This window comes from Cnephaeus nilssonii (genome assembly GCF_951640355.1).
Source record: "Cnephaeus nilssonii genome assembly, chromosome: 14".
NCBI lineage: Eukaryota > Metazoa > Chordata > Mammalia > Chiroptera > Vespertilionidae > Cnephaeus > Cnephaeus nilssonii.
In genome coordinates this window covers 74,241,118-74,255,800 of record NC_137085.1, presented here as the reverse complement: position 1 = coordinate 74,255,800, position 14,683 = coordinate 74,241,118, and the positions used below count along the sequence as shown (strand labels likewise).

General features: G+C 51.0%; 1 protein-coding gene across 4 annotated transcripts in view; it reads left to right on the top strand.

The window, feature by feature from the left end:
- Positions 1-11,369, top strand: part of SLC35D2 (solute carrier family 35 member D2) — a 73,914-nt gene extending 62,545 nt beyond the window's left edge. Inside the window, exons 10-12 of one of the 4 annotated variants that reach the window (XM_079791332.1) lie at positions 4,465-4,574; positions 5,735-5,817; positions 6,878-11,369. In XM_079791332.1, coding sequence (XP_079647458.1) covers positions 4,465-4,574; positions 5,735-5,817; positions 6,878-7,189 — 505 coding nt within the window. In that variant the 3' untranslated portion in view covers positions 7,190-11,369. Of the gene's footprint in view, positions 1-4,399; positions 4,575-5,734; positions 5,818-6,877 lie in introns of all 4 variants that reach the window. The other 3 variants (XM_079791333.1, XM_079791334.1, XM_079791335.1) reach the window with 3 other exon arrangements.
- The last annotated feature ends 3,314 nt before the right edge of the window (positions 11,370-14,683 follow it).

Below are 14,683 nucleotides of genomic sequence, written 5' to 3'. Positions count from 1 at the left end.
GGGTTGCCGCCGGCAACAGGGGAAGCAAAGCTTTCCGCACACCCTGGCCGGGCCCACCCGCTTAAGGCAACAAAGTTTCAATTATAACCCCAACACAAATGGCTGCGGGCCTCGGAGGGAGCCCCAGGCTTGGCTCCGCTCCAGGCTACAAAGTTTCAATTGTAGAAGGAAAATAAATTCCAGATACCAGGCCCTCCGCTTGGGTTGCCAGGGGGCGTGGCCGGCCTGCAAACCACCACAGGCCCCTCGCTCAGGCCACCCCACATCCCAAGGGAACCCCCACCTGATCTGGGACGCCCTTCAGGGAAAACCAGCTGGCCCCCACCCCTGTACCAGGCCTCTATCCTATCTAATAAAAGAGTAATATGCAGATTGATCATCACTGCAACACACAATATAGCTGCCCCCATGTGGTCAAAGATCCTGCCCCCATGTGGACACAGGATGGCCACCACAAGATGGCCAGCAGGAGAGGGCAGTTGGGAGGCACCCGGCCTGCAAGGGAGGGCAGTTGGGAAGCACCCTGCCTGCAAGGGAGGGCAGTTGGAGGTGATCAACCCTGCAGGAGAGGGCAGTTAGGGGTGACCAGGCTGGCAGAGGAGGGAAGTTGGGGGCAAACAGGCTGGCAGCAGAGTGGTTAGGGGGTGATCAGGCTGGCAGGCAGAAGCGGTTAGGGGCAATCAGGAAGGCAGGCAGGCAAGCAGTTGGGAGCCAGCAGTCCTGGATTGTGAGAGGGATGTCCAACTGCCAGGTGGGATCGGGCCTAAACGGGCAGTCGGACATCCCTCAAGGGGTCCCATATTGGAGAGGGTACAGGCTGGACTGAGGGACAACCCCCCTCCGTGCACGAATTTCGTGCACCGGGCCTCTAGTTCCTTAATAAAAAACACAAAAGCATCAGATTTCCCTACTCGGGTTAAAAAGTGTTCTATTCTTTGAACTGTCATTGATACTGGCAAGATGCAGCACATGAGAAAACAGGATGCTGTGAATTGCTGGGCACTGGGACGACAGAGCTTTGAAGGTGGCAGATATTCCCATAGTTCCTCAGCAAACAAATCTTAGTGTGTGATCGATGCTCTAGGAAGACGGGCCTATTCTTCCCATGACCAGCGTCATCACACATCATGGAGGCCTGGGGTTGGAGAGTCCTACCAGAGACGGCAAGATGAGAATGCTTGACGTTCTTTGAAACCCAGAATTATAGAACATGATGTTCCGGGTACCATTGTGGTCGGTGCAAGGAGTATTACAGTGCCTTTTATTATCTGAACATCTGTTTTGAATTTCTATATATGCTTGTGCATGGGATGGTAACCAGCAGCAGGTTGTAAATGAGGTTATTTGAGTTCTGTTTGTGACGGCCACCCGTGTGCCAGACAGGCTTGGGTAAATGTGTGTGTGTGTGTGTGTGTGTGTGTGTGTGTGTGTGTGTGTGTGATTTGCAGAAACAGGAGGAAACCTTTGAGCGCGGGTTCTGGTCCAGGGCTGTCCACATGGGCACCTCTATCCCTTGGGCATAGCTGGCATCTGCTATCTAAATAGATGTGTATCATATATGTGCTATTACTTTTTAAATAGATGTGTATCATATATGTGCTATTACTTTTCAAATATACACAGATGATATGCGATTTAAAAAATTCAGAGTGGCAAAAAGCTGCTGAGTATTTGCAGTGCTTTTAAATATCTTAGCATTTTATTCAACCACAGGTGCCAAAATCAAAACTGTCATGTGCAGGTCGACTTTTTGGTGTTAAAAGTGGTGTGGTTTCCTTTGGACTGAGTTAATAGAGGTTCTTTTAGTTTAGAACCTGGGTCTTTACCAAAGGATTGCACAGGGTACTTATTTGCATATAGAAATCCATTCTGTTTCTTAGAGAAAAAAAAAAAATACACCACTTTGATCTTGTGGTTTTATATTCATCCTCTTTGGGGACACCCTGTGGTTACCCTAAGAACTGCAGCCTTTCTGTGGAGATGCCATCTCTTACCAAGATCTGCTGGCTAATTCAGACCCAACACCCCCCTCCAATCCCCCCGCCCCCCGCGCCCGCCAGGACGTTAGAGAGGGGGCTCCCCCCCAGCTGTCCAGTGAGTGTCCTGGTCGCCCACACTCGTGGTAGATGGACATTGGGATCTTAGATCCGAGGTGTCCGTGATTCTGAACGCAGGCCCAGATGGTTTCACTACAACGTGGGATGGAGAAAATGCGTGACCAGAACCCTGGGATCGGAACTTCAAAGTGAAAATAACAGTAAAGGATGTCCATGCTGGTCCTGGTGAGGCCGCAGTGCCGGCGAGGAAGCCTGCTGGACGCTCTCCTGTGCCCCTGCGTGGGCTTGGTCCCTGCCCGGGCTCACTCTGGTTTTGTAGACTGGGCTCCTCCGGAGCAGATGCTGGGCCACTGTCTCTTCCCCGGCCCGCAGAGCCGCCCCTCACCAGCCGCAGGCTGCGTTTTTTAATCTTTTCGTTTTATGCATGAGCGGGATTGTTTATAGTTCCTCGGGGCTCTACATTAATGTTGAATTTATAAAAAATTAAAACGGAGGTTTCGTTAAGCCTTTAATATATAAATACTGCTGCTCGATTTATAAAGCCAGTAATTTCTGCATAAACATAATTTTACTTTCATTATTTGATTAATGGTTTGTTATCTCAAGTTTAACTGATTAAAATCTCCTAACCAATTTACTGTAAATTAGTTCCATTTACAACTTAGTGAATTAAAAGGTTTTTAACCCCTTAAAACTGCATTTACAATCTGCTTTACCTGATTCCCCCCAGTAATGCCAGGCCCTAATTCGGCCCCAGCAAAGCTAATGAACCTGGTAGTTTTGCACAGCAAAGCAGCCCTCTGAAATCTAAGAAACCGAAGTTGAAAATAAATCAGCTTCTTTTCAACGTGCGAGTAGCGTGTGCCTATTTACTCAGATTCTCCGACTCCTTTCAGATGAAACCTGCAAGTCTGTCAGCTGCACACTCCAAGTTAAAGCCACACGGGCCGAGATGGTGGCTCCTCTCACTTGTCAAATTATTGTAATTACCTCGAGAACAGACATTTTTCTGAGAATTACAAAATTGAAGATTGTCATTGAGTCTGTTCCTCAACTTTATGTTAACATGTGATGTACTTTAATCTTTGTTCGCTACCACCCCTGCTAATAAACATCTCAGGCCAAACGCCGTCACTGTTCTGGTTCTGATTCTGTTGCCAGCAGTGAGAGATTTGGGCCTGGACTGGAGACTGAGCGCTGAATTACCGCAGGATTTATCTTCCAGGTGCACAGCTGAGTCCTCTCTCGGGGTTCCCTCTGCTCCTGCCTTCCAACTGGGATTTGGCTTTAAAATCCAGTGTTATTCCCCCCTCCCCGCCCCCCTGCCGTACCCATGTTGATTGTGATCTCTGTCAGCATTTGATCACCCGATTCAGGTGGGTGGTATTTTGCACCCCACTTAGCTGGAAGCCAGTTTTCTTCACTACTTGGTGGTAACGAATCTCTTTCTGTCCCTGTGACTGGATTGTAGGTTCTTTCCTGGGTGTGTGTATTTTCCTGTCTGGTGCTTGGGCACAGTTCTGTGGACATTTTTTTGGCAAGTGGGTAAGAAAGTACTGACAGTGTCGAATGCCTGTCCGTTAACTTCGGTAATGGGTACGGGGTGTCACTGACACGGGAAATCCATTCACGTCAATCGCCTTTGTCCAAAGCCAGCGGGCTGCTCGCTGATTTTCCACCCTAACACCTGTGCTGCTCAGCGCTGGCTGCTCGTGGGCTTCCTCACGGAGCTGAGACTGCCTGCGGGACGCCTCCCCGCCCCCCACCCCGCCTCGCCCCCCCACCCCCAACCACTGGGCCGAGAGCCTCTGCCAGGCACCATCGTGTGGAAACGCGCCCGGTGCCCTGGCTGGTGGCTCAGTGCTCGGAGTGCCGGCCTGTGCACCGCAGGCTCTCAGGTTCAAGTCCCAGTCAAGGGCCCGGACCTGGGTTGCAGGTTCTGTCTCTGCCCCGGTGGGGGCACGTGCCGGAGGCAGCTAATCAATGTGTCTCTCTCACATCGATGTTTCTCTCTCTCCCTCCCTCCCTTCCTCCCTTCCACTCTCTCTAACACAAAAAATCAATGGAAAAAACATCCTCGGGTGACGATTAACAACAACAACAAAGTGCACCAGGTGATTCTGATGCACAGAGGGGATGAAAACCCAGTGCTGTATCTGTCAAATGAGACATTTCAGATCGTTTTCAAAACACCTCATTGTTCCTACCCCCTTTTTGAGGAACCATGAATGGGAAAGAGACAGACAAAATGAAAAGGACACTTAAGGTAGGAAGTCTGGCAAACGCATGACTGGACCCTTCTCCTGTGGGAGGTCAGCGTTAAAAGACGCTTTAACGTGTAGGTGGTACAACCCACTCCAGTGCCCGCGGGTCACTCGCCGGCTGACGCAGCCCGGTTCTCACGCAGCCGCCGGCGCTCAGGTGTTGCTCCCTCGCAGGTTCCTGCTGATGTACTCCACCGTGCTGTGCAGCCACTACAACTCGGCGCTGACCACGGCCGTGGTGGGCGCCATCAAGGTAAGGGCTGACGCCGGGGGTGTGTGTGTGGTGGGGGGGGGAGGGGGGGAGGTGTGGAGTCGAAGCAGGACTTTCTGTGAACCCAGTCTTTGCTGTAGAAACCGAGTTTGAATTTGTTGTTATCAGTGGAGTAAGAGTGGAGGCTGTGACATTTCCAGCTGTGCCTGGGCGATCACTTCTCCCGTCTTCTAACCCAGTGGTCGGCAAACCGCGGCTCGCGAGCCACATGTGGCTCTTCCACAAAATACCACGGCCCGGGCGAGTCTATTTTGAAGTGGCGTTAGAAGAAGTTTGAGTTTAAAAAATTTGGCTCTCAAAAGAAATTTCAATCGTTGTCCTGTTGATATTTGGCTCTGTTGACTAATGAGTTTGCCAACCACTGTTTTAACCCATAAAACAGAGGGAGGACTAGCTAATTGCAAAAGGGGAGGCACATTATGATGTTTTAATTAGGGGTGGTGCAGGGACGTGGTCTGGGGAAATGGGGTAAAAAAAGCTGAAACGTGGCCAAATTTCCACGCTCGCCGAAACGCCCCGTCATCTGCACGTTGGCTTCCTGGGAGAACCTGCCGACGAAGAAAGGGAATCCTGGTGAAGACAGCCGCTCCGTGGCAGGGTGCCCACTCACCGTGGGCCTGGGCACGTGTGTGCGTGCAGGCAGCGGAGTGCACACCCGGACGGAGAGAACGGTGTCTGCGTTCCCTTCCACAGTTGCTCTGTTTCCCTCCTCACGTGGACGAGGTGGGGAAGCCGCTGGGCCCGGAGGCTGTCCGCCGCTCCGGAGGCCTCCTGCGGTACGCTGGGCAGAGCGCGGCGTGGAATGGTTGAGACGTCTCTGACCCGTTCAAGTTCAGGGTCAATATAATGAACGTTCACTACCCAGTGATGGGAGAGAGATGGGCTCTGGAAAGTGGATTATTACCCAACTCTTACCTCTTCTTCCTGTGTGTGAAGCACGGATAATGCAGTCTTCTGTGATTGCCACGCCACAGTTCACTTCATTCTTTTTATATGCAATGGATTTCCATTCATCCAACATTCTGTGAGCACCTACTGTGTGCAAAGTAACTAAAAGAGTTAATTTCAGATTTCACCTTAGACATGTATTTTCCCCCTAAATTCTGCACTTTTAAAATGACCGATCGTCTCTTTCCCTGCAGAACGTATCCATTGCCTACATTGGGATGTTAGTCGGTGGAGACTACGTTTTCTCTGTGTTAAACTTCATAGGGTTAAATATCTGGTAAGTGGGGTTTTTAAGTGAACACATTTTTGCAAAATATGAATTGGTAAAAGTCTGACTAATCTATAATAATAAAAGCGTGATATGCAAATTGACTGAACGGCCCGAACAGCAGAACGACCGTCGGGATGACGGTGCTATGACATGCACTGGCGCCAGGCCAGCGAAGGCGGGTGCGATGCGATTGGTTGGGGGGCCCCCGCCATTGCCCCATGATTGCCCCGCAGAGGGAAGCCCAGGCCAGCCAAGTGACCACACCCCACGCCTGTCGCCTGCAGAGGGAGGCGACCAGTAGTGGGGGTGGGAGGGCAGCGCCACACAGATGGCAAGCAGTGGCAGCGGCGGGGGTGGGCCCAGCTGCCAGCAGCCCGGGGAAGGAAAGCCTGGATAGGCCCTGATCGCCGGCCAGGCCTAGGGACCCTACCCGAGGGGTCTCGGATTGCGAGAGGGCGCAGGCCGGGCTGAGGGACACCCCCCCACACACACACACGAATTTCGTGCACTGGGCCTCTAGTGTGTTATAAGTGAAGGAGTAGGTGTTTGACAGGCCAATTTCTAAGATAATTTCACTTAAATCACTCCGTTCATCTGTTTGCCCTTGTGTGTCATGAGTAATGAACATTCCAGGGCTGAGGTCGGCTTTGATCCACGGCCTTCCTCCCGGAAGAGCCCCCGGTCTGTCTCCCTCTGGTGCACTGGCCTCGTTAAACTCGGGCGCCATCGAAGCACCACGGGCTGAGGATAGCGGGAGGGGAGACCAAAATACTTTTAAAGGGCATTCTGGGGTCCTAGACATGGGGCGCTATTTTAGGGTAATAATGTACAGTTTATTCAGTAATAACCAAGTGCTTATTTTCTCAACAAAGTTCTGTATTCGATTTGATCTACTCTTTTTTTCTCTGCCCCAAAAGATTTCTGACCTAAGAGGGGTAATTCTCATCAAGTAACCTAAAAACAGGGGTAAAACGGGGCTCGCTAGCTCCCTTCTGAGTAAGCTGACCGTGCTGACCGCGATGGAGCAGCTGCGGGCGTTCTTTATCTCCCCTTCCTCTCCTTTCAGCATGGCGGGCGGCCTGCGATACTCCTTCCTGACCCTGAGCAGCCAGCTGAAGCCCAAGCAGCCTGTGGACGAAGAGAACGTCGCCCCCGAGGTGAAGAGTTAGACGCTGGGCAGATCGCAGACTCCGGGCAGCCTGGCAGCCGAGGGGTTGCTCTGACCTTGGACGTGGGCCGCCCTCTGGTTAAAGCAAGAAAAGGAATGTCTGCCAAACGCGAAGAGAACCTACCTCGCGCACTGCCAAGTGAGCCCCGGCGCCCGCCCCGAGAGCTGCGTCCGGGCAAAGCCTCCCCCGCCCAAAGGGAATGGGAATAAGCCAGTGGGTGCCGGGCCGCCCTCGGCCGACCTGGACTGCAGGTGCCTGAGGAGGGGCAAGGCGCTGGGAGGGCGATCACTTTCTCACCCGCGCCTCCGCCTTCATGGCAAAGGTCCCAGCCCAAGCAGTGACCAAGAGTGCTTTTTATCTTTTTTTCACAAAATTATCCGATTAACCGCCAGTACAATCACCTGTTAGCTTCAATTCCGTCTTACGTGTTGGTCTTTTCCCAACCGTCAAAGTAAAATAAAAAATAACCCACACGCACGCCTCCTGCTGTGTGTGGTGTTCCGGTAGCCGGGCAGGAGAAGGGTCAGTCCTTCACGGCCTGAGGGGTGCCGTTCCTTCTAAGGTCTGTGTGGGGGAAAGTTACCGAACAGCCCGGGGGAACACGCTGCGAGACCGCGTGTGCCTGTGACGTCTCCGCGGGTCACCTCTCTCCTGTCTCCCTCCAGGTGCGCTCGTGGGCCGTGACGGTCAGACCATGTGGCCTTTAACCACAGGCCTATTTCCTTCCCTAAGCCCGCCTGGCCCCCAGGCCCTGGGTGTGGGAAGGCCCCCCAGTGAATGCGAGTTATTCTTACTCTTCCATCGCGAGCTGGGGTCGGGGTGCAGGGCAGGCCTCGGTCTGAGCTACGAGAGCCCTTCCCTCCAGCCCTGTCTCTGCTGCTGGCCACCAGACCGCCCCGGCACCTCGCGTGGCCTCCAGGGTCTGCCCTGTGAAACCGAAGTCGGCCTTTCAGTCCCCGCCGGCTCTAACTTCCTAAGTTTTTGGAAGCTGAGCCAGATGTGGCCAGGGCAGCAAATGAAGGAATGATTGTGCTGATGTGTTGTTTCAACTTAAAATTTTTAAATTGTAAAATACACATAAAATGCACTCTCTTAGCCATTTCTGAGGGTCCAGGTCAGTAGTGCTAAATATATTCACACGTGGTACAGCCGATCTCCGGACCTTTCTCATCTTGCAAACTGAAACTGTATCCATGAAACAGCAACTCCTCCGTCCCCTTCTCCGAAGGACGCCACCGTTCTGCTTTCCGCCTGCATGAGCTGGGCATTCTCCCGCCTCCTGTAGGGGGGGTCACACAGCATTCGCTTTTCCTGACGGGCTTATTTCACTCAGGAGAAGGTGCTCAAGGGTCACCGTGCTGTCCCGTGTGTCAGAATGTCCTTCCTTTTTAAGGCTGAGTGCTAAGCTGCCGTGTGCAGAGACCACGTCTGTCTGCCCACGGGCTTTTGCACTTCCTGGCCATGAGTGAATATTGCTGCTATGAACCTGGGTGTACACTGTGTCTTTGAGACCTTGCTTTCAATTCTTTCTGGATATTATTTTTAACCCTTATTTATTGATTTTTAGAGAGAAGGGAGTGAGATAGATAGATGTTCCACTTGCTGTGCATTCAGTGGTGGTTCTTGTGTGAGCCCTGACCCGGGACGGAACCCGAGCCTTGGCGTATTGAGATGGCGCTCCAACCGACTGGGCTCTTTTTGGATTTCAAAGTAAAACTCGCTTCCCCTGCCACGGAGCACTTCTGACACCACATGTGCGGGGCCTTTCTGTCACATCCCGCAGTTCTCCCGCTCTCTGGACGCCGGTGACACTCCCCGCAGCCAGCACAGACCCCGCAGGGCGAGGGCCCAGTCCCTCCAGACTTCCCCCCACTTCACATGCCAACCCCGAGTCCCAGGCTGTGACCAGTGCTTCTGCCTAACCAGCCATCACCAGGGCTTTCCTCTCCCTCGGGCTCCATAGTTTGCTAGAAGGGCTCACGGAGGGCAGGGACGGCTTTACTTTCTCTTCCCGATTGATGACAAAGGACTCAGGCACAGCCAGAGGGAAGAGGTGCCCAGGCGAGGGACGTGGGAACCGGTGGAGCGGCCGGCCCTCTCTGGGCCTCCTCTCCCCGGCACAGCAATGCGCTCACCAAGCCGGAAGCCCTCCAAGCCCCACCGATGGGGCTGCGATCCCCTTAGCCACGGGCACCTGGACCACGCTGCCCCACTCACAGCCTTGCCCAGTGCACCAGGTTTCCCGTTTCCTCACGTCTGTCCACCACTTGCCTTGTTATTATCTTCTTGGCCGTAGCCATCCTAGTGGGTCTGAGGTGGAGTCTCGTGGTTTGGGTTTGCATTTCCCTGGTGACCGGTGATGTGGAGCACCATTTCAGGTACTTGCTGAGCATTTGTGTGTCTTCTCCGGAGAAATGTCTGCTCACATTCTTCGCCCGTGTTTGAATTGGGTTGTTTCTTGTTGTTGAGTTGTAGGAGTTCTTTATTGTTCCAGTTTTATTTTATTTTATTTTATTTTATTTATTTATTCTTTAATTTTTAAAAGGCTTGTGGAGTGTGACCCTGGGCTCCCAGGCTGTGTAACCACCATCCGTTTTTAGTGACAAGAAACAAAAATGAGCTTTTGCTTTCTTCCAAAAATGTTTTCTAATTTTCATTTTTAGAATTCTTAAAGGAAATTGCTTTTGTGTTTTTCCAGTTTCAACATGGCCAGTCCTTTGTTTTCATAGCTAGGCTGGTTGGGAATGGGGGCTCTTACTGATTTTTTTCCTTTTGCAATCATCCAAACACCTCTCCTCGCCTGTTCTTCAACCACCTTTCCTTTTTACCTGTGTGGGAAGACACCTGCTTCCCTCGGTGGCCAGGAGGGGGCACCTGGCTTTTCTGCATCCCGCTCACAGTCCGGTCCCCGAGGTGGCAGCTCCAGTCTGGCTTCTAAATGACGGGGAGCTGAGGGTGCTGGACGTGGAGAGGCGGTTCCCAGGGATCCCTGAGCTCCAAGGAGTCTCGAGAAGAAAACAATCCCTTAGGCCCCCGTTGCCTTTTTGTCACTAAAAATCCATCAAAACCACTCTGGATGGCACAACTAAAACTGCCCTTATTATGTTGCTTACTTCGGCTGTTGTACTGCTCATAACAGCAACTTATTGTTCACTTGTTTTTTTTTCTGTTGTTTTAATATTTTTCTGTATATTAAATATATCTCAAGTACAGGGTACTGCAGTTTGTGACAGCAGAACTTGCTTCAATAATAGAACCTAGTGTAGAAACGAAGTTTTTAAAAAAATATATTTTATTGATTTTCCACAGAGAGGAAGGGAGAGGGACAGAGAGCTAGAAACATCGCTGAGAGAGAAACATCGATCAGCTGCCTCTTGCACACCCCTTACTGGGGATGTGCCCGCAACCAAGGTACATGCCCTTGGCCGGAATCGAACCTGGGACCCTTCAGTCCTCAGGCCGACGCTCTATCCACTGAGCCAAACCGGTGAGGGCGAAACGAAGTTTTTATATATTACACAGTTCATATATTACATAGTACATACATTCTTATGTATTACATATAACAATCCACATTACATCTTTTCTTAGATCTACTTCTATTCTTTTTCTATGCCCTTAGGAAAATGATGAAGGTACATGTACGCCAATAATTTCAGAATCTTTAGTTACTTTCTTCCTTTTGCACGATCACTTCAACTGTTCAGTCCCGGGGAGTCCTGTTTCCGACTAGCGAGTCACTTTTGTGTTCTGCGCGTGGAGACGTGTCCTTGTGCCGAGACTTGCCCAGGGTCAGCTCCAGCCCGCCAGCCAGGGCTACTCCCGGGAGTTTTCTGGAAACCAAGGGCGCCCAGCAGCTCCGAATCTCCATATTTCCGTCCTCAGATCCTGAAGCACCTGGAAAAGACAGTGTGGCCCTTTGGGATGTCCCCAAGCTGCTGCTGGGGACCCCGCAGGCCGGGAAGTGCCGTCTGTGTGACTGCTGACTCGCTCCGCTGCAGGGGGAAGCCCCCCACGCTGAGCCTGCAGCCCTTTCTCCCCGCGGTGGGCTCCCAGGAACAGCATCTCGGCATCCCCTGGGGCTTGTTAGAAACGCAGAACATCGGGCTGCAGCTCGGAGTTAGAATCTGCATTTTAACCCGGGATTTGAGAAGCGCTACCCCGGGCCATTGGCCTAGACTCTAGACCATACTGTTAGTACCAGGGGTTCTTAACCTGGGCTAGGGGGCTGGTGAACTTGCGTAGGGAAACGATACATCTTGATTCCCTGAAACAAAATTTAGCATTTATTTTTATTTGAACGTAGGCAAAAAAACACAGTTGTATTAGCTGTACTTGTTTATCAATAGAAGTTGGGATACTTATTTATCACCTGCAGTTTTTATTAAAAAAATCATCGATGCCCTGCTCTGTGTTTTGGTAGTTTTTAGAGCCTCCGCCAGGCCTTGTTATTTAGTCTGTTCATCAAGAAGCATGTTTTAGGAGGTCCTAATTAGAAAATAGTGTGATAACATTTTAAAAGGGGTTTCCTTTGTAATCTTTTGTATTTTATTTTATGCATTTAAAATTATTCAGAGAAGGAGGCTACAGCCATCCCTAGAGAGCCATTGTGGCCTCCAGCACAGGAAAAAGGAAGGACCCTGCATCGGGGGGAGGAAAAGTCCAGGTTGTTTTCTCAGAAATGGTTCCGTTTTCAGGTGAGTCCAGTGGAGTTGCTGTCTGAATGGGTGCAGATGAGCCCTGGGCCTTCTTTTGCATCTGACATGGTGGGCGGGGCCATCCTCCAGCCCGTGCTGTCAGCTGTCTGCAGCCAGAGGGAGGCAGAGAGAGAGAGAGAGAGAGAGAGAGAGAGAGAGAGAGAGTCTTCACTGCCTCCTTGTTCGAAGATGAGAACAGGGATGTGGGTCCTCCGTGTCACTGCACAGAACTTGATTGGTCAGGTTGTGTGCCTGCTGCTGGAGTGTAAGCTGAACGTCCATGGGCCTGGGATGACCGCGTGAGGAGCCCTGTGAACCCACTTCCCAGGGGAACCAGCGAAACTAAAGACGACTATAAAAAATTTAAGATCTCTTGAAATTGTCCTAATGTAGCAAAGGGGGAACCTTGATTCAAGAAAACCTGGTAAGACTTGGTAAGAACAGTGAGAGGCTGTGGCATTTGAGTCTTGCCCCAGCCCCTACCCAGCTTGATGGTGGCCCCATCCCAGGTGCGTGTGGCCAAGAAGGCGGGCTCTTTCTCTTCTCAGGTCCCAATGGAGTGCCACCATAGCGAGTAGGAGGGCAGGCCGCCAGCATTTCTCATCTCAAGTTGAAGAGGCTCAATGACTGGTGCGTGCAGCTGAACGAGAGGGCCACCCTCCACCAAGCCCCTAGCCATAGGATGGAGGCTCTCCCCCAGGGGCAGTAGCCAAGATACTGGGTTCCCAGTCACCCTCACCCCAACCTGATGGTAGGGCAGGGGCTCCACGCTGGGGAGAGGCAAGCAGACAAGACCAGAGGAGGCTGCTACCCGGCCTGGCACCCAGAGGAGCAGGTCGGAGACTTTCCCCAGGAGGTGCAGGCTGTGCAGTAAAGAATTTAACCTCTTAGCCAAAAAGATGCCTGCTTGGCCCTGGGCTTCTGGGAGATCATCCTGGTCCCTTGGCCTGTGAGGCCTGATGGAAATGTCATTGTTTGCTTGGGGACTTTGGGTGATTTGAGATGGGGGCTGGCCTTACCTGAGTGGGGGCTGGCCACCCCCGAAAGATCAATACTGTGGGTTAGGGTGGGGGCTATGGGTGATGTCTGGGGGTGCTGCAGACTGAGGTCGCCATTGGGCAATCGGTCCTGCCTGTGTAACGGAGCCACGATGGAAAACGCTGTGACGTGATCCCCACTCTGAACACCGAGTCCCTGGTCGGCAGGACTCCATGCCTGTGCTCACATCTCGGTGCTGGGGAAGTCGTGTGTCCTGACTCCACGGAGAGCAATGGTGGCTCCTGTTAGGTACTTCCTCAGACTCTGCTCTGCTCTCTCCTAGCCCTTGCGGCGTGCTGATGGAAAACTGTTCTGAAAAGTTGGCTTTTTGGGGAGACTGTCAGGGCCAACCTGACGGTTGAACCAGGCTGAGGTAGGGAGGTGGGAATTGAGAAAAGAAAGAAAGACAGGAGAGCGGGATCGGGAGGGCGGCAAGCCATCGACCGATTGCAGCAACTTTATTGACTGCGTAATGCCTTTTCTACACAGATACTGAATGGGAGGTCAGTTAAGAGGAATGTACTCTCTGTTCCTCGTAATCTCTAAGATAAAGCAGGAAGCCAAATTTTCGGTAAATATTTACAGACTTCTGATAAGCTAGGAAAGGGCGCTCTCATTCTGCTCATTCTGCTGACAATAGGAAAGTGCCATCAAAACAAGCCAGGGAACATTCTGTGTGGATAGGGGACTGAGCCTTGTTACTCCCTTCGGGTGCAAGGACCGTGTCAGCTTACACCCGGTCTCCAACAGGAGACTAAAAATCACTTGAGGGTGAATTTTAAAGAAGTTCCCCAGGGACTTGGGGATTTTTGTTTAGGTAGGACAATTCCTTTAGATGAGTTGCTCATGCATTTTCATCGCAAACTTGGGGTCCTGGCCAGAAGAGATGGAGGTGGATAGTGTTCCCATGTGTGTAGTTTTGAATGGGATGGTCTAGTCCTTGTGTATTTTATCTGGGAAATCAACCGAGGATATTCTGCGGTCTAGATGATTGGCATTTTCTAACTGTGGTATATTCTTCTGTTGTGATGGTACCTTCTGGCATCAGATGGACTGGGTTTATATCCAAGCCTTCCCAATTAAAACAAATAAACAAATAGATTTATTGAGGTTTTATTTAAATAGTATAAAATTGCCAAAACCAGTTTGGCTCAGTGGATAGAGCGTCGGCCTGCGGACTCAAGGGTCCCGGGTTCGATTCCGGTCAAGGGCATGCACCTTGGTTGCGGGCACATCCCCAGTAGAGGGTGTGCAGGAGGCAGCTGATCGATGTTTCTCTCTCATCGATGTTTCTAACTCTCTATCCCTCTCTCTTCCGCTCTGTAAAAAATCAATAAAATATATTAAAAAAAATAAATAGTATAAAATTTACCAGTTGTAAAGTGTATGATTTAATGATTTTTTGGTAAATTTTTAGAGTTGTGCAACCATCACCACAATCCAGTTTTAGAGCCTTTCCATTACCCTCCAAACAACCCCTCATTCCATTTATAGTCAATCTCCATTTCTATCCCCAGCCCTAAGCACTCACCTGCTTGTATACCGTACATTTCAACAAAGTTTTGCCAGTTTAATCTACGGCCACTAATGCGTGAAGGAGAATGTCAGTTTCATTGCATCCTCATGAGCAGTGTGTAACTGCTTGTAGTTGTATTTACTAATTTATGTGTACGTAGTATTTTATTATTTAATTTGAATTTCTTTTTTTTCCTGACTGATAGAATTATATGATTCTGTGTAGTTAGTTCTCTGACTTCAGTGTCCCTGCCTTGGAGCCGGGTTCAAATGATGACTGCCCACCTGGCTGTGTGGCCTTGCACAGTCACCCTCCCCCCGTCTGTGCCTCCCTCTCCTGTCTGTAAAGCGCCTGCTGCCCTTAGGACTGACATCTGTGGATTCATCTGTGTAAACCCTGAGATAAAGGCTGTTGAGTTAACACATGTCAAAATCTTAGGGATTTTGGCCTCA